The 24,882-nt window shown below is 35.3% G+C and overlaps 1 protein-coding gene across 4 annotated transcripts in view; it reads left to right on the top strand.

Moving 5' to 3' along the window:
- Window positions 1-24,882, top strand: part of Rbl2 (RB transcriptional corepressor like 2) — a 54,355-nt gene that overhangs the window by 24,583 nt on the left and 4,890 nt on the right. For 3 of the 4 annotated variants that reach the window (XM_046434360.2, XM_046434362.2, XM_046434361.2), the window contains 13 exons: window positions 1,613-1,779; window positions 3,052-3,161; window positions 4,717-4,820; window positions 6,967-7,104; window positions 8,448-8,612; window positions 9,095-9,206; window positions 14,126-14,395; window positions 14,603-14,883; window positions 14,973-15,149; window positions 20,565-20,636; window positions 21,178-21,283; window positions 21,773-21,978; window positions 22,520-22,684. In XM_046434360.2, coding sequence (XP_046290316.1) covers window positions 1,613-1,779; window positions 3,052-3,161; window positions 4,717-4,820; window positions 6,967-7,104; window positions 8,448-8,612; window positions 9,095-9,206; window positions 14,126-14,395; window positions 14,603-14,883; window positions 14,973-15,149; window positions 20,565-20,636; window positions 21,178-21,283; window positions 21,773-21,978; window positions 22,520-22,684 — 2,073 coding nt within the window. The remainder of the gene's footprint in view (window positions 1-1,612; window positions 1,780-3,051; window positions 3,162-4,716; window positions 4,821-6,966; window positions 7,105-8,447; window positions 8,613-9,094; window positions 9,207-14,125; window positions 14,396-14,602; window positions 14,884-14,972; window positions 15,150-20,564; window positions 20,637-21,177; window positions 21,284-21,772; window positions 21,979-22,519; window positions 22,685-24,882) is intronic. The other variant, XM_046434364.2, reaches the window with a different exon arrangement.

Raw genomic sequence — 24,882 nt, forward strand, 5'->3', positions numbered from 1 at the left:
CTTGTACATTGCTGGTGGGACTGCAAATTGGTGCAGCCAATTTGGAAAGCAGTATGGAGATTTCTTGGAAAGCTGGGAATGGAGCCACCATTTGACCCAGCTATTCCCCTTCTTGGTCTATTCCCTAAAGACCTAAAAAGAGCATGCTACAGGGACACTGCTACATCGATGTTCATAGCAGCACAATTCACAATAGCAAGACTGTGGAACCAACCTAGATGCCCTTCAATAGATGAATGGATAAAAAAAATGTGGCATTTATACACAATGGAGTATTACTCTGCATTAAAAAATGACAAAATCATAGAATTTACAGGGAAATGGATGGCATTAGAGCAGATTATGCTAAGTGAAGCTAGCCAATCCCTAAAAAACAAATGCCAAATGTCTTCTTTGATATAAGGAGAGTAACTAAGAACAGAGTAGGGTCGAAGAGCATGAGAAGAAGATTAACATTAAACAGGGATGAGAGGTGGGAGGGAAAGGGAGAGAGAAGGGAAATTACATGGAAATGGAAGGAGACCCTCAGAGTTATACAAAAGTACATACAAAAGGAAGTGAGGGGAAAGGGAAAAATAATACAAGGGGGACAAATGAATGTCAGTAGAGGGGGCAGAGAAAGAAGAGGGGAGGGGAGGGGAGGGGGGATAGTAGAGGATAGGAAAGGCAGCAGAACACAACAGACACTAGTATGGCAATATGTAAATCGATGGATGTGTAACTGATGTGATTCTGCAATCTGTATATGGGGTAAAAATGGGAGCTCATAACCCACTTGAATCAAAGTGTGAAATATGATATATCAAGAACTATGTAATGTTTTGAACAACCAACAATAAAAAAAAAATTAAAGATAGTGGAGGGGCAAAAAGATTGAAGATTGCTTTTCCTCAGATTGCCTTTATGGAGAATGTTTAATCGTCTCTCTGAAGGAGATTTGATGCTTTGGATGGATTTTACTTGGGCCAGATTTAATCCATAGCTTTCTTTCATTTGTCCATCTTTTGAGATTTGCAGACATGATGGTGAATATGAGCTGTCAAATTCTGTTTCTCAGACATGAGAATAATATTCTTAACTTTTAAAAACATAATGCTTATCTTTCCTTTGAGCTCAAGTTTTGAAGGAGAGATAATAGGAAGATATACCTTAAAGTTTTAACTTTTTTTTCCCTTTGGTACTCGGGGATTGAACTCAGGATACTTTAACACTGAGCCATATCCTCAGCCCTTTTTATTTATTTATTTTTTTTATTTTGACACAGGGTCTTCCTAAGGTGCTTAAGGCTTCCATGAGTTGCTAAGGTGGGCCTCAAACTTGTAATCTCCTGCCCTAGACTCCTAAGTCACTGTGATTACAGGCATGTGCTACCTCACCTGGCTTAAAGTTTTAACTTTTAAGACAAACATATAGTTGGCTAAAATAAATAGTGTCTTGTCACATATCTTTACATGGATAATGGCAGCTCTTAGTTGTGTTATATTTAAGTTCTAGGAAGGTGATAAATGAGTTGCTAAAATTTATTGATATTGTAAAGATAAGGTCTGATTGACTTAAATTCCTATTTGTGAAGTAACAAAGTCTTTCTTACCTAATAATTTTTTTTCACCAGTCTAAAGCACTTAGAATCTCCACACCACTCACTGGTGTGAGGTACATTAAGGAGAACAGCCCTTGTGTGACTCCCATTTCTACAGCTACACATAGCTTGAGTCGTCTTCACACCATGCTGACGGGCCTCAGGAATGCACCGAGTGAGAAATTGGAACAGATTCTCAGGTTAGTTTGAGCTCTGGCTACCTTTCCAAGATTGGGTGTTGATCATTTTCCAATTCCTATATCAATTTTTCACTATTATACCTCATTTTAATAATTGTATAGCAGTTGTATGCTCAGTCTTGTTGGTCAGCAGAGGACATAGCAATATAAGATGAATAAGCAGAAGGTCATCTTTGCTCATATTTCTCTAATGTGATATAGGAAATGGTAAACTAACAATGCAAAACCCTGTGTGATAAGGTACCAAATCTCATTATCAACTATTTTACAATTGTAGAAAAGGAGGTTGTGTGGTCAGTGTCAATGAGAGTTGGCATAGAACTTCATGAACCCTTTCATGAACCTGAACAAATTTCTGAAAGGTGGATCAGATTTGAACAGATAAGATGAAGCTTTCTGTGTTCATAAAGCAAGAGTAAAACCACTGTTGCTTTTGAAAGCTCTCTAAAACACTCAGCCTACAAAGAAAGTTAACTGCCTCCCAACTCTAATCTTAAATACCCTCAGTGGGGTTAAATATTACCAGTAAATACTAGGTAAAATCAAAGGTTTTGCATTTGTAAAAAGGTAAGTGTGTGTCATAAATAAAATTCTGGTTATATACAATACTTGGTAATTATCTCTAACAGAATTATAACTGTTTTTTTTAAAAATTTTTTTCCAAGCTTGTTATGTTTTTACAGTGAACGTATATATTTATGATCAAAATAAACACACAGAGGTTACAAAGGCCCATATGGTGGTATTTGTATAATCCTTCTGAATTTAATTTATATTGCTTTCTAATTAAAAAGAATCAATGACATAAACCTCATTTTGGTGAAAAAAAAAAAAAGAATGTCAGTAATGATTTATGTGAGTCTGCAGTATAGGATACATACCTCTTCCTGTTTTCTTTCAGGTGTTCTTAAAAGCACCTATGTTCTCTAGGGAATCAATTGAAGGCAGTTTTTGGTTATTATCAGTTATTGGGGATGTGCAAGTTGAGTTTGGACCAGTCATGGCATTAGTTGGTCCCCAGGGCCAAGATTACTAAGTTTACCAAAGTGAAGGGTACAGTGCCTCACAAGATAGCATATGTACTTTTTCACTCCAAATAGTAGTCTAGCCACCTTTGTAAAGGAAGCATGGGATCGTCTGAATTAACTTGGAAAGTATATAGTGTCCAAAGATTTTACATTTACATGTTAATGAAATTACAGAGTTATAATATTTTATCCTTTCATAACCTGATACAACATTTATATTAGACAGTTTTTTATTACTTTTTAGGACATGTTCCAGAGATCCAACCCAGGCTATTGCTAATAGATTAAAAGAAATGTATGAAATATATTCTCAGCATTCCCAGCCAGATGAGGATTTCAGTAATTGTGCTAAAGGTAAGGTTTATTATTGTATTTAAGTACATGGAGTCCTTTCTTGGTAATCCAGTCAGAAACATGAAAAGACTTATGACTAAATGGAGAGGTGTAGTGTGGCTTTTTTTTCTTTTATCCAAGTGATTTCTAGGCCCCTCTCTGAAAGAAACTTTAGACTAGTATCTATATTATGTTAGATTTTTTGTTCTTTTTTTATTGGTAAATTCTTTTTCATGTGTGTGGTTTAACCACTGAGCTGCATTCCCAGCCCTTTTTATGTTTTGAGACAGGGTCTCACTGAGTTACTTAGGGCCTTGCTAAATTGCTGAGGCTGGCTTTGAACTTTCCATCCTCCTGTGTCAGCATCCAAAGTCACAGGGATTAACAGGTGTGCATCACCATGCCTGATGGCTATTGGTAAATTCTTTAGTTTTCATTTGTAAACTGGAAATTAAACAAACTATAGTGATTCTTCAACATAGTCAACCCATTTATCTATCCTTGTTCTTACTATCTCTTTTCTGAAATGCTTGGGACTAGAAGTGTTTCACATTTCAGATTTTTTTTCAGACTTTTGAGTATTAGATGTACAAATTGAAATATCTGGGGAATAGGACACAAATCTGAACACAAAATTTATTCATGTTTTATATATATAGCCTAATACTTTAATGCAGTAGTTTTAGTGTATCTGTGTTTTGCCTGTGACATGAGTTCAGGGTTGAATTTTCAAATGACTCCATCCTGGTGCTCAAAAAGTTTCAGATTTTGGATCATTTTGGATTTTGGATTTCCACGTTAGGGATGACCAACCTGTAACTGGTACATATGCCCAACCCTGGCCTGGGAATTGTTGATGTCAAATTGGAACCAAGTATGTGGAATAGTAAACCAATTACATATCTCTTAGCATCTGTCAGCTTCTCATTACTGTAAATAAAACACCCGAGAGTATTAACTTAGAAAAGGTTTATTCATCTCACTGTTTTGGAGGTTCCATTCCATGATCAAGTAGCTCCATTGTTTTGGGCCTCTTGGGGGGATTCTGGATAACAATGTCAGGGAGTATGTGGTGAGGCAAACTCATATCATAAGCCAGAAAACAACAAGAAAGAGACAAGAAGAGATGGGGATCCCAGTGCCTCCAGTGACTTAAGGACTTCCAATTAGGCCCCATCTGGTAAAGGTCCCACCACTTTCCCATAGAGCCACTCTTAGGACCAAGTCTATTACATGGGTATTTAGAGGATATTCAACATCCAAACTGTAGCATCATAGAACTATTTTTTTTTTCCAAACAGAACAAAAAGGTGAGAATCTTAATGCAGTGATATTATAATTTTTTTATATGTAAATTTCAGTTAGCAATTTTAGAAAAATATGAATGTTACCATGAAGAATATAAGGAATTTTAGGGATAATTGAATAAGCAATTATAGAAAAGGCATGTATCTGAAGTATGGGTTTGGTATTTAAATTTTATTTTGTGGGTGGAGAGAGTGTGATGGGCCTTCATTTTCCATGTTGTTTATTTTCTTGGTATTTGATTTTTGTGTTTTTAAAATTATTTCTACAGAAATTGCCAGCAAACATTTTCGTTTTGCAGAGATGCTTTACTATAAAGTATTAGAATCTGTTATTGAGCAGGAACAAAAAAGACTGGGAGACATGGATTTATCTGTGAGTAAAACAGTTTCCTTCTTCTCTACTCAAAAATTAAAAAAAAAAAAATAAGGTGGGGTAGAGAAGAGGGAAAGAAAGGACAGAAGAGGGAGGAAGGTAAGGAAGGAGGAAGAGCCATTAAAAAGAAATGATGTATGACTCTAGGGAATAAGATTGGCATCTCAGAATAGACACAATTTAGGAAGATGAAAAGAGTTCTGGAGGTGGAGGGTGGTTATGGTTACATAACACTGTTACCATACTTAACATCACTGAATTGTAAACTTCAAGATGGTTAAATGCTGTTTTGTTAAGTATATTTTACCACAGTAAAGGTTTTTTTTTAAATCAGTTACTTTGGTGAATATAAATTTATTGGCCTCTAAATTGTAGCTGTTTTATATATATCCTTCAATATGTGCTTTACAAAAAATAAAGTCATAAGTCATAAAATAGCCCTTTAAATTCATACAGCAGTTTATACACACACACATATACGTATACACACGCACCTGTTTATCCCTCTCTCTGTCCCTTGGTAACCTTTACTTAGTCTGTTTTCTGGCTGTCTTTTTTTATGAATTTATTTACCTATGCTAGGTATCTCATTTAAATAGAATTAAGTACAATATTTGTCCTTCTTAGTCTGGCTTAATGCACTTCTCAGGGTTTATCCACATTCTAGCATATATCACAATTTTTCCCTTTTGTTTAAACATTTTGTTTATCCATTCATTTTATGGTGAATATTTGGATCATTTCTACCTTTTGACTACTGTGAATAATGCTGCTGTTAATATTGGTGTAAAAGTATTTGTCAAGCATCTGTTTGAGTCCCTGCTAACAGTTCTTTTGAGTTCTTCAGACCTAGAAGTATAATTGCTAGATCATGGTAATTTTTCTTTTCCTTCTTTTTTTTTTTTGGTGGGGGGGCAGAGTTGGTGGGGGAAGACAGTTCTGGGGATCAAACCCAGGCTTTTGTGCAAGCATTCTATTACTGAGCCACATCCCTAACTCCATGTGGTGATTATTTGTTTAACTTTTTCAGGAACTGCCATACTGTTTGCCATAGCAGCTCTACCACTTTCTTTACATTCTCACCGCCCCTACATCAGGGTTTTGGCTTTCTCACATTCTCAAAACATTTGTTATTTTTCATTTTTTGAAAAATATTTATCTTGATGGATATGAAGTAATATCTCATGGTGCTTTTGATTTGCATTTCCCTAACAATTTTTAAAATTCTAGATATTAATTCTAGATGTTAATCCTTTCTAGATTCGTTTTTAAAATTCTACATTTTAATCCTTTACCAGGTGTCCAATTTGTAAGTATTTTCTCCCATTCTGTGGGTTTTGTTTTCACCCTGTTGGTAGTCTCCATTTAGTCTTTTTTTTTTTTAATATTTTTTTACTTGTCAGTGTACCTTTTATTTATATGCAGTGCTGAGAATTGAACCCAGTGCCTCACATATGCTAGGCAAGTGCTTTACCACTGAGTCACAATTCTAGCTCTCCAGTTTGTTTATTTATTTATTTATTTATTTTGGTAGTGTTGGGGATTGAACCCAGGGCTTTGTGCATGTGAGGCAAGCACTATACCAACTGAGCTATATCCCCAGCCCCATTTATTCTTAATTTTTAAATTTTGATGAATTCTCATTTATCCGTATTTTTTCTTGTTGGCTGAGTAACTTTTTAATTCAAAAATACTAAATATTCATATACATTTTGAGAAACTAATAAGCAAAGCAAATCACCTGTAATTATGTCACCCTACAATAAACATGTTTTTTGGCACATGGTCATCAAGCCAGTCACCTTCTTGCCTGCCTTCCAGCTGTCTTTTTGTGACAGTGCCCTCTTACTGTGAAAACTGTTTTGTAATATCTTTTTACGTTATCTAAGCATCAGGGTGCATTTGCATTTTGGTTAGAGATGTCATATTTCATAATATATAAGATTTTTGTAAGTTCTTATATATTCCTTTATATTTTTGATAAAATAAAGCTTATTTATAGAGTTAAGAAAGGTTCTGTAAGAAAGTAAGCACATACTTCCACTAACTCAGAAAACAAGACCTTATCTGGTATTTTTATTTTAAGTATGAAATGTCCTTTTAGAGTAGGCTAATGTTTCTAAATGTTTTTAACTTTGTTTTATAGGGTGTTCTGGAACAAGATGCATTCCATAGATCACTCTTAGCTTGCTGCCTTGAGGTTGTCACTTTTTCTTATAAGCCTCCTGGGAACTTTCCATTCATTACCGAAATATTTGATGTACCACTTTATCATTTTTATAAGGTATTTTTTTCTTTTCATGTTTTTTCTAATTGGTGCACTATAGTTGTATATAGTGATGGGATCTGTTATATATTCAAATATGCACATGATATTTATTATAAGGTATTTTTTTTAAACTATGATATTAATGATCATGGATGAGATGAACTTCCTGTTGTTAGTCCTTAACAACTTTTTGTTTGTTTTGTGGTATTGGCAATTGAACCAGTGCTTTGCATGTACTAGGCAAGCACTCTATTACTGATACAACTCTCCAGACCTTTTTATTTTATTTGAGATAGGGTCTCACTAAGTGGTTCATGCTGACCTCAGTCTCCTGAGTAGCTAGGATTACAGGTGTGTACCACCACACCCAACTGATAAAGGATTTTTAGAATACTGTGATTTCAGGAGTCTTATAAGGCTTTAAAAAGTAATGTGCACATCACTAGCTAATCTTGTATAGCAGCCCTTTTTTTTGTTGTTGTTATGAAAGTTAAATAACATTGAGAATAGTTTGAAAAAGTAAGTTCTCTAGCTGGGTGTGGTGGCACATGCCTGTAATCCCAGGGACTTGGAAAGCTAAGGCAGGAATGTTGCAAGCTCAAGGCCAGACTCAGCAATTTAACAAGGCCCTGAGCAACTGGTATGACTCTGTCTCAAAATAAAATATATAAAGGGCTGGCGATGTGGCTCAGTGGTTAAGCCCAGGGTTCAATTCCTGGTACCAAAAATTAATAAATAATTTCCTGTCATTACAGAGAGGCATTAATCTCCTAGCTATTTACTTCTTTTGTTTGGTACTAGGGATTGAACACAGTGACACTTTACCACTGAGCTACATCCCCAGCCCTTTTTTATTTTGAAACAGGGTCTTCCTTGATGTTAACTTAGCATATGGTCAAAATTAGTTTCTATCATGTCATATATCAAATGTATAAAGGGCTTTGATATATTTTTTGTTTTGTTTTTTTTTCTTTTGTGTGTATGCTGGGGATTGAACCCAGGGTCTTGTACTGAGGCACATACCAGGCTCTTAGTATAAAATATTAACAGTAATGTTTTCATACTCAATATACAAAGGATATTTTTTCATTTACACATTTTGATATATATCACTGTAGAAAATATTTTATATAATTTATATATATACATTATTATTTACAAGATAGTAAAAGGAAGAACCACTGTTTCAAAATCAAACTTTTGTTAAATTTGTAATTTTTGATATTTGTCTAAATATTGAAAAATATTTAAACAGATGTGCCCATTTTACTTTTATGCTTAGTAAAAATTTTTTGTGTGAAAAATCATAGTAATCATTATTATTATTAAATGAACCAAGGCCTTTTTCTTTATTTCAGGTAATAGAAGTATTCATTAGAGCAGAAGATGGCCTTTGTAGAGAGGTGGTAAAACACCTTAATCAGATTGAAGAACAGATCTTAGATCATTTGGCATGGAAACCAGAGTCCCCACTCTGGAATAGAATTAGAGACAATGAAAACAGAGTTCCTACATGTGAAGAGGTTTGTGAAAGTATCCTAACAGCTTTTTATAAGAAAAGTACATCAATATCTATCCTATTCCATTACCCTTTCACCAAACAGCATTTAAATTTAGTATTTTCCATGTAGGGGGTGAAAACTTGATAGTTGGCATTAATATCTACCTCTGTAAATATTAACAAGAGCCAGGAATAATTTGAAATTGTCCCAAGGTTTCAGTGACATTAAAATTCAATTGTTTTTCTTGATTCCTGATCAAGTTTCTCTTCATTAGCATAATTGCCATTCTAACTCTCCAAATCAGTAATAAAGGTTGATTCATATTTAATACCCAATTTTCAGTTTGGGAGGCTTTTTAGTTTTAATATGAAAATGGAAAAAGCTGATTTTATTAAGGTGGAAGAACTAATGAGCCAAGATAGTTTACTTCTTAGAGTGCTACTGTATTTCTAATGAAAATGCTTCTTCAAATATTACCATTTTGTGTGAACAATTATTTATAGGTCATGCCACCTCAGAACCTGGAAAGAGCAGATGAAATTTGTATTACTGCCTCCCCTTTGACTCCTAGAAGGGTGAGTGAAGTTCGTGCTGATACAGGAGGGCTCGGAAGAAGTAAGTTCAAAATGTTAGAAGGAATATTTTGGAACCTTGCACCAAAATCTGTGATTTGGTCCCACATGAATCACTTAAAAATAATGGTTTTAAAGAATATTTAATGAGGAAAATATATGACAGAACAAGAATCTTCTTACTTGTTGTGGTGGGCATAGCACCCATGGCCTCATACATGCTAGGCAAGCACTCTACTTCTGAGTTTTATCCCCAAGCCTCAAGTTACTTTTTAAAAGGATAGGATGCTATATATTTAATGTGATCCTTATTTTTAAAGTGAATGTTTTCCTCAAAGCATAAAAATGGGCAGAAGTGGAAAAACCAACTTTTAAGAATAATTCTTGTTGGGTGATAGAATTACCAGTGATGTCTATAATTTTTTAAAAAGGGAAATGGGTTTTATTTTTAAGATTAGAAGAAGTAGAGGTCTTCTTAAGGTTAGAGCTGCATGAACCAATTAGTACAAATACCAGTGAGATAAGAGAACTCGGTGGCCTAAACATGTTCAGTTTTATCAGTTGAGCTGTGCTACCTGAATTAGGATGACAGCAGTGCTGGTCCAAGAAGTACAGAAAAGAGCAGGTTTGCTATGCATCTGGTTTATATTTTAATCAGCTTCTTAGATCTACTAGGTGCAAAATTTAAATATACCCTATTTGCCAACAACATGATTCTATATTTAGAAAACCCAAAAATGCCACCAGAAAACTTCTAGAACTCATAAATAAATTCAGTAAAGTAGGAGGATATAAAATTAACACCCATAAATCAATTGTGATCCTGTACACCAATGATGAATCAACTGAAAGAGAAATTTGGAAAACTATCCCAGTCACAATAGTCTCAAAAAAACTAAAATACTTGGGACCCAATCTAACAAAAGAGGTGAAAGACATCCTCAATATGAACTACAGAACACTATAGAAAGAAATTGAAGACCTTAGAAGATGGAAAGATCTCCCAAGGTTCTTGGTTAGGCAGAATTAATATAGCCAAAATGGCCATATTACCAAAAATGCTATACAGATTTAATGCAATTCCTGTGAAAATTTCAATGACATTCTTCATAGGTTTAGAAAAAGCAGCTGTGAAAATCATTTGGAAAAATAAGAGGCCCATAATAGCCAAAGCAATCCCTAGCAAGAAGAGTGAAGCAGGGGGCATCACAATACCAGACCATAAGTTACACTACAGAGTTATAGTCACAAAAACAACATGGTATTGGCACCAAAAAGACATGAAGACCAATGGAACAGAATAGAATCCTCAGAGACAAACCCACATAGAGTTATCTCATACTAGACAAAGGTGCCATAAACATACATTGGAGGAAAGATAGCCTCTTCAACAAGTGGTACTGGGAAAACTGGAAATCCATATGTAGCCAAATGAAACTGAACCCCTATCTCTCACCCTGCACAAAACTCAACTTAAAGTGGTTCAAGGAACTAAGCATTTAGACCAGAGACCCTGTGCCTACTAGAAGAAATGTAGGCCCAACTGTCCATCGTGTCATTTTAGGAACTGACTTCCTCAAGGAGACTTCTAAAGCACAAGAAGTAAAATCAAGAATAAATGGGATGGTATCAAACTAAGAAGTTCTTCACAGCAAAGGAAACCATCAAGAACATGAACAGAGAGCCAATAGAATGGGAGAAAATCTTTGCACCTTATACCTCAGAGCATTAATCTCCAAGATGTACAAAGAACTCAAAAAATCCTAACACCAAAACCCTCAAATAACCCAATCAATAAATGGGCAAAGGAACTGAACAGATACTTTACAGAAGAGTAATATGAATGGTTAAAAAATATCTGAAAAAATGTTCAACATCACCAGCAATTAGATTTTTCATCTCACTCCAGTCAGAATAGTAATTATAAAGAATACAAGTAAAAATAAATGTTGGCAAGGTTGCAGGGGAAAAGGTACACTCATAGATTGTTGGTGGGACTGCATATTGGTACAACTACTCTGGAAAGCAGTATGGAGTTTCCTCAGAAAACTTGGAATGGAACCACCATTTGATTTAGTTATTACCACTCTTCAGTATATATCCAAAGGACTTAAAATCAGCATATTACAGTGATGTAGCCACGTGAATGTTTATAGCAGCTCAGTTCACAATAACTAAGCTATGTAACCAACCAGGATGCCCTTAAACAGAAGAGTAGATAAAGAAAATGTGGCATATACACAATGGCATATTACTCAGCCATAAAGAAGAATGAAATTATGGCATTTGCCAGTAAATGGATGGAAATGGAGCCCGACATATGCTAAGTTTAATAAGCCAATCCCAAAAAACCAAAGGTTGAAGGTTCTCTCTGATATGCAGATGCTAATACACAATAAAGGGGGAGGAAGGAAGAATATAAGTTCATTGAATTAGACAAAAGGGAATGAAGGGAAGGGAGTAGAGATGGGAATAGGAAATACAGTAGAATGAAGCAGACATAACTTTCCTGTGTTCATATAGGAATACATGACCAGTGTAATTCTACAACATGTTCAACCACAAGAATGGGATCCTAATTAGAATAAATTAAACACTGTGTATGTATAATATGTCAAAATACATTCTACTGTCGAGTGTATCTTAAAAAGAGCAGATAAAAAATTTATCACAAAAATAAATTTGGATGTAGGAGATAACACTACTTTTTCTTTTGGTGCTGGGGATTAAACCGAGGGCCTTGCACATGCTAAGCACGTGCTCTACCACTGAGCCACACTCCTGATCCCACAACTACTATTTAAAAAACAGTTTTGTAAATTAAGCAAGTTGTGTATGGTTGAATGCCATTCAAATATTCTTGTTCTAGATCAGTTTGATAAGTCCTGGCTGTAGAAGGATCAGTTTGTATTTTGCAGTACTGGCGATTGAACCCAGGGCCTCACTCATGGTAGGCAAATTCTCTCCCACTAAGCTACATTCCTAGCCCTTTTTTAAATTTTGTTTTGAGTCAGAGTATTGCTAAGTTTCCCAGGCTGGCCTTGAACTTGCAGTTCTCCTGCCTCAGCTTCCTGAGATTACAGGTGTGTGCCACTGTGCTCATTTTAGGAGGATCAGTTTTAAAGTCAAGAATCACTCTAGTCAGTGCAGTCAATAAATATGTATGATCAATATGAAAACTTGAAGAGGATTCACAGTGGCTTAACCATTTTCCTGCTTATTATCAACTTGAATATATCTATGAATCTTTTTTTTTTTTTTTTAAATAGAGAAAGAGAATTTTTTTCTTTAATATTTATTTTTTAGCTTTTTGGTGGACACAGCATCTTTATTTTTTTTATTTTTATGTGGTGCTGAGGATCGAACCCAGCGCCCCGCACTTGCCAGGGGAGTGTGCTACCGCTTGAGCCACATCCCCAGCCCCATATATCTATGAATCTTAACACCTATTCTTTCTCATGTTTCTATAGTTTTTCCTTCCCTAATCTATGGATTGGGATTTGACATTAAACTTCATTTTCCTTTAACTTATCAGTTGTCCATTTTTCTCAGTGTTAAAAAAAAATATTTCACACATCTTGCTGATTCTGTAGTTTTGTACCAAATGCAGACCTAGTAAGTTTATTTTTGTATCATCAGGTAAAGTTAAGGCACAGTCTCTCCGCACTTACTCCTGTAAACCCTCATGATCTTCCTACATATATTTTTAAATTTAAAAACCTTCTGATATACAGTTTTTACAGGTGGACATGGAAGAGGGAAAGGATTGCTTCCTTCTTAGAAATAAACATTGGTTTGAATATTTAATCATTACAGCTTAGTTTATTTTTAGTGTTTTTGAAGTAATGAAAAGTTTTGGAAATAGTGTTAATGATCGTACAATGTTGTAGATGTACTTAATGCTACTGAGTTGTACACTTAAGAATGGTTTTTTAAAGTGGCTAATTTTATGTTACATATATTACTACAATTTAGAAAGATTAATAATATACCATAACCCATTGGTTTACACAACTTAAATGGGTGAAATGTATGGCATGTGACCCATATCTCAGTACAGCTGTTTTTTTTAAAAAAGAAAAGTATTGCTGGACTTGGTGGCTCATAACCTATAATTCTAGTAACTTGGGAGGTTGAGAGGTAGGAGGATCACAGGTTTATAGACAGCCTCAGCAACTTACCTGAGACTGTCTCAAAATAAAAGGGCTAGGCATAACCTCAGTTCAATCCCTAGTATGCCGGGGAGGGGGGACAATTCTAAGCTTAGTTGAATCTAAACCGTGAATGTCCACCTTGCTGAAGAGCATAATATTGAGATTCAGTGATTCTGTTTATGTAGAAAAATACTAAGGTGAAAATTCATACACAACTGGAAAATGCTGTCAGATGTGATACTACCATCATGTTCCCCTTATCAAGTAATGGCTTTGCAGTGAAAGCACACTGTGCACAGATGTTAGAATTTCAGTATGGGCTGGGGATGTGGCTCAAGCGGTAACTTGCTTGCCTGGCATACGTGGGCGCTGGGTTCGATCCTCAGCACCACATACAAATAAAATAAAGATGTTGTGTCTACTGAAAACTAAAAAAAAAAAAAAAAAAAAAATTAAAAATTCTCTCTCTCTCAAAAAAAAAGTATAGAAAACTAGTAATTTCTTAACTTTCCTCTGTATCATGGAGTCTTTGTAGTAGAAGACAAAGCCTAGTTTTAGTGGAAAGTGGAATAGAGAAGGCAGCACAGTGAGAAAAATACAGAAACATTTCTTCATAAAATTTTGCTTTCAGTAGTGTTGACCTAAATTTTTTATTAGTTGACTGTAGGTACACTATGACTTCTGTAAGTTTTATTTGCTTTTTAAGTTTTTAATTATTTGAAATACTGTAGTTATTTTGAACACAAGAGCTTCGATGGAAGTTGATTTGTCTCATGTTAAATGGTTTATTTGATTTGTTTTGACCTAGGCATGACATCTCCAACTTCATTATATGATAGGTACAGCTCCCCAACAGCCAGTACTACTAGAAGGCGGCTGTTTCCTGAGAATGACAGCCCCTCTGATGGAGGGACACCTGGGCGCATTCCCTCACAGCCCCTAGTCAATGCTGTACCGGTACAGAATGTATCTGGGGAGGCTGTTTCTGTCACACCAGTTCCTGGACAGACTTTAGTCACCATGGCAACTGCCACTGTCACGGCCAACAATGGACAGACAGTGACCATTCCTGTACAAGGTAAGGAAGAGTTGGATATTGAGTTCTCTGGCATTTATTGGAAAGTTACTTGAGGTTTGGCTAGAGGAGTAATGTCTGGAATAGAGAAGTGATGGGGAGAGGAACTTTAGGAGGAAAGAGAAAAAAGGAAACCTCTGCCAAGAGAACCTCATATTTTCAACATTTTCTTCTTGTCTTTTTTTCCCATGTTGTAACAAACTGGTGTAGGTATTGCCAATGAAAATGGAGGGATAACATTCTTCCCAGTCCAAGTCAATGTTGGGGGGCAGGCACAGGCTGTGACTGGCTCCATTCAGCCCCTCAGTGCTCAGGCCCTCACTGGAAGTCTGAGCTCTCAACAGGTGACAGGAACAACTTTGCAAGTCCCTGGTCAAGTGGCCATCCAACAGATTTCCCCCGGTGGACAACAGCAGAAACAAGGCCAGTCTTTAACGAGCAGCAATGTTAGACCTAGGAAGACCAGCTCATTATCGCTTTTCTTTAGAAAGGTAATTTTTTATGTATACCTTAACCAGAACATGAGCTGGGGATATATAAGTGTTAAACAAATTTTTAAATATTCTTATTTATTTATTAGGTATACCACTTAGCAGGTGTCCGCCTTCGGGATCTTTGTGCTAAACTAGATATTTCAGATGAACTGAGGAAAAAAATTTGGACCTGCTTTGAATTCTCCATAATTCAGTGTACAGAACTTATGATGGACAGACATCTGGACCAGTTATTAATGTGTGCCATTTATGTGATGGCAAAGGTGAGTGCCATTCAAGGCTAAAAAGGCAAGGGCAAAGATGTATGTCATTTCTCCAAACATTTACTTATATGTGGTGCTGAGGATCAAACCCAGTGCCTCACGCATTCCAGACAACTGCACTACCACTGAGCTACAGCCTCAGCGGCCAGACTGTTTTCTAATGTACTGTACCATTTTACCACCAGCAGTCTGAGGAGCCTTAATTTCTAAATCGCTTGGGATTGAACCCAGGGCCTTGTGCATATATGAGGCAAGCACTCTACCAACTGAGCTATATCCCCAGCCCCATAATATAACAATACTTTTTTTTTTTTCCCCATCCTTTCCAGGGATGGAAGTCAGGGGCACTCGACCACTGATCTACATCTCCAGCACTGTTTTTTTTATTTTATTTAGAGATAGGATCTCACTGAGTTACTTAGGACCTCATGCCTGGCCAATAATACTTTATTTAAATTAATGTTTTTAGTTGTAGATGGACACAGTACCTTTATTTTATTTATTTTTATATGATGGCAAGGATTGAATCCAGTGCCTCACACATACTAGGCAAGTATTCTACCACTGAGCTATAAGCCCAGCCCCACAATACCTTTTATCTTTGTTTTTAAAAAATATTTTTAATTTATTGAGTTGAAATTCACATTACATATACTTAACCATTTTAACTTAAACAGTTTAGTGGCTTTTAGTATTTACTATTCAGTGGCTTTTTGATATTTCATATCAATGGAATGGTATAACAATGGAGTTGTGGCTTAGTGGTAGAATACTTGCCTCGTAAATGTGAGTTTCAATCCTAGCACCACATAAAACCAAATAAAGGCACTGAGTCCATATACAACTTAAAAAAAAAAAAAAAAACCCAAAACATTGACCTTTTGTGTATTGCTTCTTTCGTTTGGGATAATGTTTCCAAAGTATATCCTTGTATCAGTACTCCATTCCTTGTTATAGCTGAAGTAGCGTCCATTGTGTGGTTACATTAGAATTTATCCATTCATTCATAGAGATACATTTGGGCTCTTTCCAACCCTTGGCTATTATAAATAGTGCTATTGTGAATATTTGTGTACTTGTTTGAGTGCCTATTTTCAATTTTTATTTAAATTTTTTTTATCTTGGGATAATGTCTAAGTTGCTGAGGCTGGCTTTGAACTTGCAATCCTCCTGTCTCAGTCTGGAGTTACTGGGATTACAGGTGTGTGCCACCACACTTGGCTGTTTTCAATTTTTTAAGAGTTTATACATAAAAGTGGAATTTCAGGGTCATATGGTAATTCTGTTTAACATTTTGAGGAATCATTTTACATTGCTCCTAGTAATGCAAGAGAGTTCTAGTTTCTCTATATCCTTGCCACCTTATTTTACATAGATATAATTCTTAGTTTGGGGTATTGAGTGTTATCTCACTGTGGTTTTGAATTGTATTTGTTCAATGATGTTGACCATCTTTCATTGTACCCTGTTGGCCTTTACATATGAATTTTGATTCCAGCCTTTCCAGTAGGTATGAAGGACTTTTTATGGTTTTGAATTCCTGCCTGATGATGATAAACAGCTTGTAATTTGCTCATTGGCCATTTGTGTATCTTGTTTGGAGAAGTACCTATTTAAATCCTTTGCTCATTTTAAAAATTGGATTATTTATTTTCTCCTGTTCTGTTATTTTTTCTTTTCTTTTGGGTGATTGATGATTGAACCTGGTGCCTCAAACATGCTTGGCAAGGGCTCTGCTACTAAGCTTCCCTTCCAGTCCAGTGTATCTTTTCACTTACTTGATAGTGTCATTTGAAGCTTTTACAAAAGTTTTTAATTTTGATGAAGTTCAGATACCTATTTTTTTGTTTTCATGTCTGACTCCATTGTCAAATCTTGAGAACCAATGTCATTTTATTTTTGCTTCTGAGTAATTTTTGTATATGCTATGAAATAAAAGTCCAGCTTCATTCTTTTGTGGCTTTCCAGCTACTCCAACCCCATTATTAAAATGACTATTTTTCCCCATTGAATAATCTTGGCACCTTTGTGGTTGATCAGACACACACAGACATTTAGGCTTATTTCTGCACAATTAGTTCTATTCTATCCATCTCTATCTGTCCTTATGTAGTACCATACTCTGATGACTGTTGCTTTTTTATAAGTTTTACTGGGAAATGCAAGTCCTCCTACTTTTATTTTCAATTATTTTGGTTGTGTTAGTCTCTTGAAAATTCCATGTGAATTTTAGAATCAAGTTGTCAATTTAACAGTCATCTGAGATTTTGATCGGTTACACCGAATCTGTATTTTGGTTTAGGGAGTTTTGCCATCTTAAGTCATTTGATCCTTGAATATGGCATGCTTTTAACATTTATTTAGATCTTTTTTAAATGGTCTTTCAACAATGTATTACACTTTAAAAAGTATGACTTTTGCTCTTTTGTTCTATTCATTCCTATATATCCTTTTTGATGCTATTGTAAATGTAACTTTCATTTTTGGTATGTTCTCTGCAAGTGTGTAGAAAAAACTGATTTTTGTATATTGGTCTAATATCTAGGAACGTAGCTGAACTTATTAGTTCTAATAGATTTTAATTGATTCCTTAGACTTTTTCATGTATAATTTGATTTCTTGTCCAAATTAGATACTTTTTATTTCCTTTATCCCAGCTACCCTTCCCAACTATCTTGGCTAAAACCTACAATGTTAAATACAAAAGTTGAAAGCAGAAATCTTGTCTTTTCCTAATTTTAGTTAAAAAAAATTTAGATACTCAACTATGAAGTCTGACTTTCATTATTTTCTTGGATGCCTTTTATCAGATTGAGGAAGCTCCCTTTATGTTCCTAGTTTGTTGACTGTTTTATCATAAAAAGGTGTTAGTCTTTTTTTTTTTTCTGATTTTGTTTTACTTACTCTAATCCACTGATTTTCTTATGTTAGACCGGCCTTGCATGCCAATGTTAAGTCCTTTTTGGTCTCGTTGATAATTTTTATGTTGCTAGGTTTAGTTTACTAGTAGTTTGTCCTTATTGCTAAGGATAGTATCTTCAGATGGACTTTTTTCAAGGACTTTGTAAAGATATTTCTAATATCTTAACATCCTTTTATAATGTAGGCATTAACAGTTATAACATACACTGCATATTTATCTCTAAGTATTTTTGAATTTCCCTTTTGGTTTCTTTTTGACTTATTTGTTATCTAGGAATATGTTAATTTCTACATTTTTCCTGAATTTCTTTACTGACTTCTAGTTTCATTTCACTTTGGCTGAAAAAGAAAACATTGTATTATTTCAGTCCTTTTAAATATATCAAGGTTTTATAGCCTTGTATATGGTCCTTCTTGGAGAATTTCTTTTGGAGCAGAATGTCGTTAGACTTTAGCACTACGAAACAACTAGACCTATTTCTTTTTTGAGCTTCTGCCTCAGTCATCTTTTATCCATATTGAAAGTAAATTTAAATCTCCAAATATTGTTGAAATTTTATATTTTCCCCTTCATTTCTGGGTTTTCGTTGTTTTGTGATACCAGAGATTGAACTGAGGGCCTTTCATATGCTAGGCAAGCACTCTACCACTGAACTACACCCCTAACCTTGGTTCATGTAACTTAGTACACTATTAACGTGTGTGCTTGTTTACTACTTCCTAGCATAACTTCCTGATGGACTGATCTTTTTATTATGAAATATCCCATATCCCTCTTTAACAGCTTTTTTTTTTTGTTTTTTTTATAGTGTGATACTTGTGTAGTTGTAGTCTGCTAAATCTGTCTTTTCAGTTTACTTCAAATATATATGTGTTTGTGGGAGAATCACTTTAGCACTGAGCTATCCTCCAGCCTTTTTTTGAGGGTCTTGCTAAGTTGCTGAGGTTGGCTTGAACTTGAGATCCTGCTTCAGCCTCCCAGAGATTGCTGGGATTTCAGGCATGTGCCACTGCACCCAGCTTGTATTATTTGAGGGGTGGGGGTACTGGGGATTGAACTATGGCACTCAACCACTGATTCACATCCCCAGCCCTATTTTTTAGAGACAGGATCTGAGTTGCTTAGTGCCTCACTGTTGCTGCTTTGAACTTGTGATCCTCCTGCCTCAGCCTCCCAAGTACTGGGATTCCACCATGCCTAGCTTGTATTTTTGAATCTAACACATCTCCTATAAACAGGATACAGTTGGATCTCATTTCTAGTCTGACAATCTCCACCTTTTGACTATTCAGTTCATTCACTTTAATGTTGATATAACTGGTTTTACATTCCTTTATTCTTTTTGCATTGTTTTTTTTTAATGTTCAATTTTAATTTTAGTAATGAATTTTTACACCATATTGTTTCCTTAGTGGTTGTATTGTTTACATATTACAAATCGAACAGCTACTTGGCATTGATATACTTGTATGACTTTTAAAAAAAAGTAATGTATTTATAGTTTGCTATATTAACCTTATTTTCATTTCTTTCTCTTATTGGTTCTCATGGATTCTGGAATCATTTATTTTATCCAATACAGCTTTGCTCCTATGTACCTCCTTTCTTTGTAACAGCTCCAACAATACATCATATACATATTTTATATAATTGTTTTTAATCAAGAGAAAAATATGCCTTTTTAGTGTCTTTATAATTACATAATGTCTTTGTGAAAAAGGCCAAGAACACTGGCATATATTTGGATTACTGTCCAGACACACTTATTTTTAGCTTCAAGAACTTTCTGTAATATTAAGCTGCTAGCAAGCACATTCTGGTTTTGAGGATATATTTCATTTATGGAAGATTAAATATGTTATCTCATTATCTCTTGACCTGTATAGTCTGTTATTTTATCGGGGTTTCCCTGTAAATGAAAAAAAGAAATTGCTTTTCTCACTAATGTTCTCTATTTGGCTTTCTGCATTTTTACTATGATATATTGAGGCATGGATCTGTGGATCCTTGGAGTTTCTTGAGCTTCATAAATATGTACATTAATGTTTTAAAAATCACTTGGGAAAATTTCACTCTACTTCTCTGAACACTTGCTTCTCTATTCTCTCTTCCTTGGTACTCCCATTACACATAGTCTCAGAAATGTACACACCATGCCATCTGTTCTTTAGATCACAGGATCTCTTTATTCAATTTTACTAATTCTTTTCTGGTTCAAATTTACTATTTTTCTCCTATAGTTTGTTTTTAATTTTAGTTACTGTACTTTTCTACACCAGATCTTGGTTCACATGCTAGAATCCTCTTATTGAATTTTAGATTTTCTTGAATAGATGTTTTTTCATTTGCTATATATCCTTAGGACCATTTCCAGAGACTTTAAATCACTGTTTTTAAATACAATTTTTACTACTTGCTATGGAAAGCAGATTCACTGAGCTCCTCACACTGTCATGCTGGAAGTTGATCTGAGTACTCTCATTCTTTGCCAGGTCACAAAAGAAGACAAGTCCTTCCAGAATATCATGCGTTGTTACAGGACTCAGCCACAGGCCAGAAGCCAGGTAACTGTAGGCTGAAAATTAAGCTTAAAGTCTGTGACGAATACAAAGATTAATCTTTCTTTAGTCACTGACAAAGAACTTCACATGTTGGTAAAGTCCTCTTTTCTTTCAAGGGCAACATTATGGAATATTTCTTTATTCACAGAACCACTAGATAGAAATTAAGTTATCTGAGTAAACACTATTGTACATTTAACCAAGATAGTATTAATTAAAATTTAAAACCCATTTTTCTTTTAATACCATTTCTCAAAGGCAAGAATGCTGGATCTTTGTAGATGAATTGAATTTTATGGTTGGGTGCTATTATGCTCTGTGGTATGTTAGGAAGTACATGGAATCTGAAGCTAGACAGGCTCTGATGTAAATCCTGTATTTGTTATTTAATAGCTGTGTGCCTGACCATGGCTGCATTTCTTAATATCCCCTGAGAAAGATGACTCCTACTCACTGTTGTGAGAATTAAGTAACATGTCAAGGTTCTACTAGTTAGGATGCATTTAATAAATACTAGTTTCTGTGACATTCTGTCTCTTTAAAGGTGTATAGAAGTGTTTTGATAAAAGGGAAAAGAAAAAGAAGAAATTCTGGCAGCAGTGAAAGTAGAAGCCATCAGAATTCTCCTACAGAACTAAACAAAGATAGAAGTAAGTAGATCTCTATGACCTCAAACAAAAGTAGGCTCTTATTTTTTTAGGCCTGGGAGACTAAGAATTACTATAGAAAGTGCTTTCTTGACAAAGAATCTGCTAGAAAAATAAATTCTAAATTTAGTGACAGTTCTTCATTTCATTATTCTGAGACAAAGTGCATACCATTTTTCTCCAGGGGAATTAGAAAAGGCTTCAGACAGGAATCTGCTGGCATCTCATTTGGAGCTATGCTATGGAAATGCCATCCCTAGTTATTGATTTGCACCACTTCGTGCAGGATTCAGATCCTAGGAAACTAACCGACCGCTATACCTGTGCTCCAGTTATGGCATGGGAGTAAAGTTATTTTCTGAGATTTGCTTCTTAGTGGGAAGTTTGTTTTTCATACCAAGTAGTGTAGGTAGCTGTTCAGCTTTTTGCTACTGAATTTTCTTTTTTTAAACGATCAGTACTAGCAACCTTTGTGTTTAACACTCTTTGTAGCCAGTAGAGACTCCAGTCCTGTCATGAGGTCAAGCAGCACCTTGCCAGTTCCACAGCCTAGCAGTGCCCCTCCTACACCAACTCGTCTCACAGGTGCCAACAGTGACATGGAAGAGGAAGAGAGAGGAGACCTCATTCAGTTCTACAACAACATCTACATAAAACAAATTAAGACATTTGCCATGAAGTACTCACAGGCAAACATAGTAAGTTTCACAACAGTATTTTTTTTACTCCAGAGGAATGAATAATCATTTATATTTGACCTGTTTGTGTACAAGCTAGATTTATAAGCAACTATCAAGTACAACTAAGGAAGTCTTCAAGAGAAGACATTTGCCTATCCAACATCATTGATAATAAGATTGTATTTGGATTCCCTGCAAAATACGAGATAGTTACATGGATTTAAATTATCCAATATTTAAGGGTGGTTGTGATCTTACCACTTATTTTCTCATAAAATGGGAATAGAAGTAAATGAGGCATAAAGAAGTTTCCAGCTTATAAGGTTGTTGCAAGGATGAGATGATGACAATAATGGATTTAAAAATGCTTAAAGCGGAGATGGGCATAAACTAAGCACTTAAGTTTGCTGCTCATCTGACTTTCTTTAGGGTCTGATTGTTGCTAATACATCACCGTTTACCATTTATAAAACTACTTTCTTATTACCTTTTAAAAACTTTCTACTCAGGTATTTTAAGTAAATGAGTTTCTTACAATTACTGATTTTGTTTTTAACAGATGGATGCACCTCCACTCTCTCCCTATCCATTTGTCAGAACAGGCTCCCCTCGCCGAATTCAGTTATCTCAAAATCATCCTGTCTACATTTCCCCACATAAAAATGAATCAATGCTTTCACCCCGAGAAAAGATTTTTTACTACTTCAGCAACAGTCCGTCAAAGGTGAGACTGACATAAATGTCCTTTACAAACCCTAAAATGCTTTTAGGATGCTCCAAGTAGGGTTTGGGCTTATCCTAGGCACTCACTAAAGTGATGAGAACTGCCAGGGAACAGTGGCCCGTAAGTCTATGCAGCAAAAACCAGAGTGTTTTTTTTTAGTTGTATATGGACTCAGTGCCTTTATTTGGTGCTAAGATTGAACCTAGTGCCTTACACTTGTAGCTCAGTGGTAGAGCATTTGCCTTGCAACTCCAGCCCATGGTTGGAAACAGGTAAAGGACTCAGATTTATATTTATCTACTCCCCCATCACTACTTCTATTTGTGTATTCCTGGAGATCGTAAGGTTTATAGGCTTGGAATCTTAAAAGTATCCCATTCCTTAGAAAAAATGTATATAACTTACTGAAAATTAATTTAGTATAAATGAAGATATATCAGTGCTTCTGAATAAGACTCCTGTATTAAAAAGGTAAAGTTTCCAGTTATATTCCAAGCTGGATTGTTAATGGAACTCAGAACTGGTAATTATAACCTCTTAAAAAGTGAAGTGGGGGGGAAATGACTAACATTGGAGTTTATTTGGTTAAAAGGAATGACTAGAATGTGGTACACATTGTCTAAGTATCAGTCGTCAGAAAAGCAGCAAAGGAGATGAACTAGAATAATTCAAAAGACCAAATAGGAAAAAGTCAAGACCAAACCATGTGCTGCTTCTAAATAACCTTTAAAATAAAAGAATAACGCAGATGTCCAGTAACTGATGAAAAAAGTTATCCATACAATAGAATATTATGTGGCAATAAAAAGGAGTGAACTACTCATACATACTTCAACGTGGATGGACCTGGAAAAATTTGCATGTTATATGATTCCATTTATGTGCAACTATAGTGGCAGAAATAGATTAGTGTTTGCCTAGAAGGGAAAAGTTTCCAATTATCAACCTAGATAGAAGCTACTTCCTCAAAGAGTCCACAAATCTCGGAAACATACCAAAACCCATGAAGTTGTTACACTTTATGTGGATGAACTATATCTCAATAAGGATGTTTAAGAATGGAAAAAGCTATACCATGTTGCTTATTAATAGATACCCCTAATTAAAGGAAAGGTAGAGTAACATTAAGTAGATTTCAGGATGTATCAGTGATATTAGTGAGATTATACAACCCTCAATAGCTGCAGTAACTGATGTGTGCCACCAGACTGAAATTTTTCTTTTCTACTCTGGTGGCTGAGGCAGGAGGACTACAAGTTCAAAGCCAGTGTGGGCAATTTAGCAAGACACTGAAATAAAATGAAAGGACAGGGATGTAGCTAAGTGGTAGAGTACCTGTGTTCAATTCCCAGTACCATGAGAAAGACAAATATTCAACATAATTGATTATATCATAAGGATATAAACATAAGGCTGATGAGCTGACATCTACAGAACATTCTCATAGCATCAACTATACGTGAAACATTTAAAAACAACCACATTCTGGACAAATCTCAAACTTTTTTTTTGATAGTTCTGGGGATTGATCCTAGGGACTCACACATACTACATCCTCAGGCCTAACAAAATTTGTTTTACTTGCTTTTGGAACTGAGTATTGAACCCAGGGGCACATCTCCAGCTCCTTTTATGTTTGAAATAGGGCCTTGCTGAGATCTGAGGCCGACTGTGTGTATGGGATCCTTCTGCCTCTGTGTCACTGGGATTATACACGTGCATCACTGTGCCTGGCTCTGAATACATTTTAATGTATTTTTTCAATTTTTCTGGTTATGATGGCATCAAATCCGATATCAGAAATGATATCTGGAAAATCCAGTTTTTGAAAAGTAAATCACAGATTTCTATGGGTCAAAGCAACTAGAAAATAGACTATTGAAAATGAGATCCCAAACTAAGCACCATGTTAGCTGTGTCCCACAAATTAAAGAGAAATTTATAGCACTAAAAATATCTATTAGAAAAGAAGGGGTTAAAATTAGTGATCTGAGTTTAAACTAGAAATCAGGAATCATTGAAATAGAAAACAGATCCCACCCAGAGAAATCAAGGCACTTTTAAAGGCTAGTTTTGTTTGTTTTTTGAAGAAAAGAATTTCAAAAACTGATCTCTGTGTAGATTCATCAGGAAAAAGAATGACACATTACCAGTATACACTAAGGTATAATGAGGATTAAGAAACAATTTTTTTTTTT

Source organism: Marmota monax, unplaced genomic scaffold (assembly GCF_021218885.2).
Source record: "Marmota monax isolate L192 unplaced genomic scaffold, Marmota_monax_Labrador192_F-V1.1 WCK01_AAM20220418_F8-fsc00024, whole genome shotgun sequence".
In the NCBI taxonomy this organism is placed as follows: Eukaryota; Metazoa; Chordata; class Mammalia; order Rodentia; family Sciuridae; genus Marmota; species Marmota monax.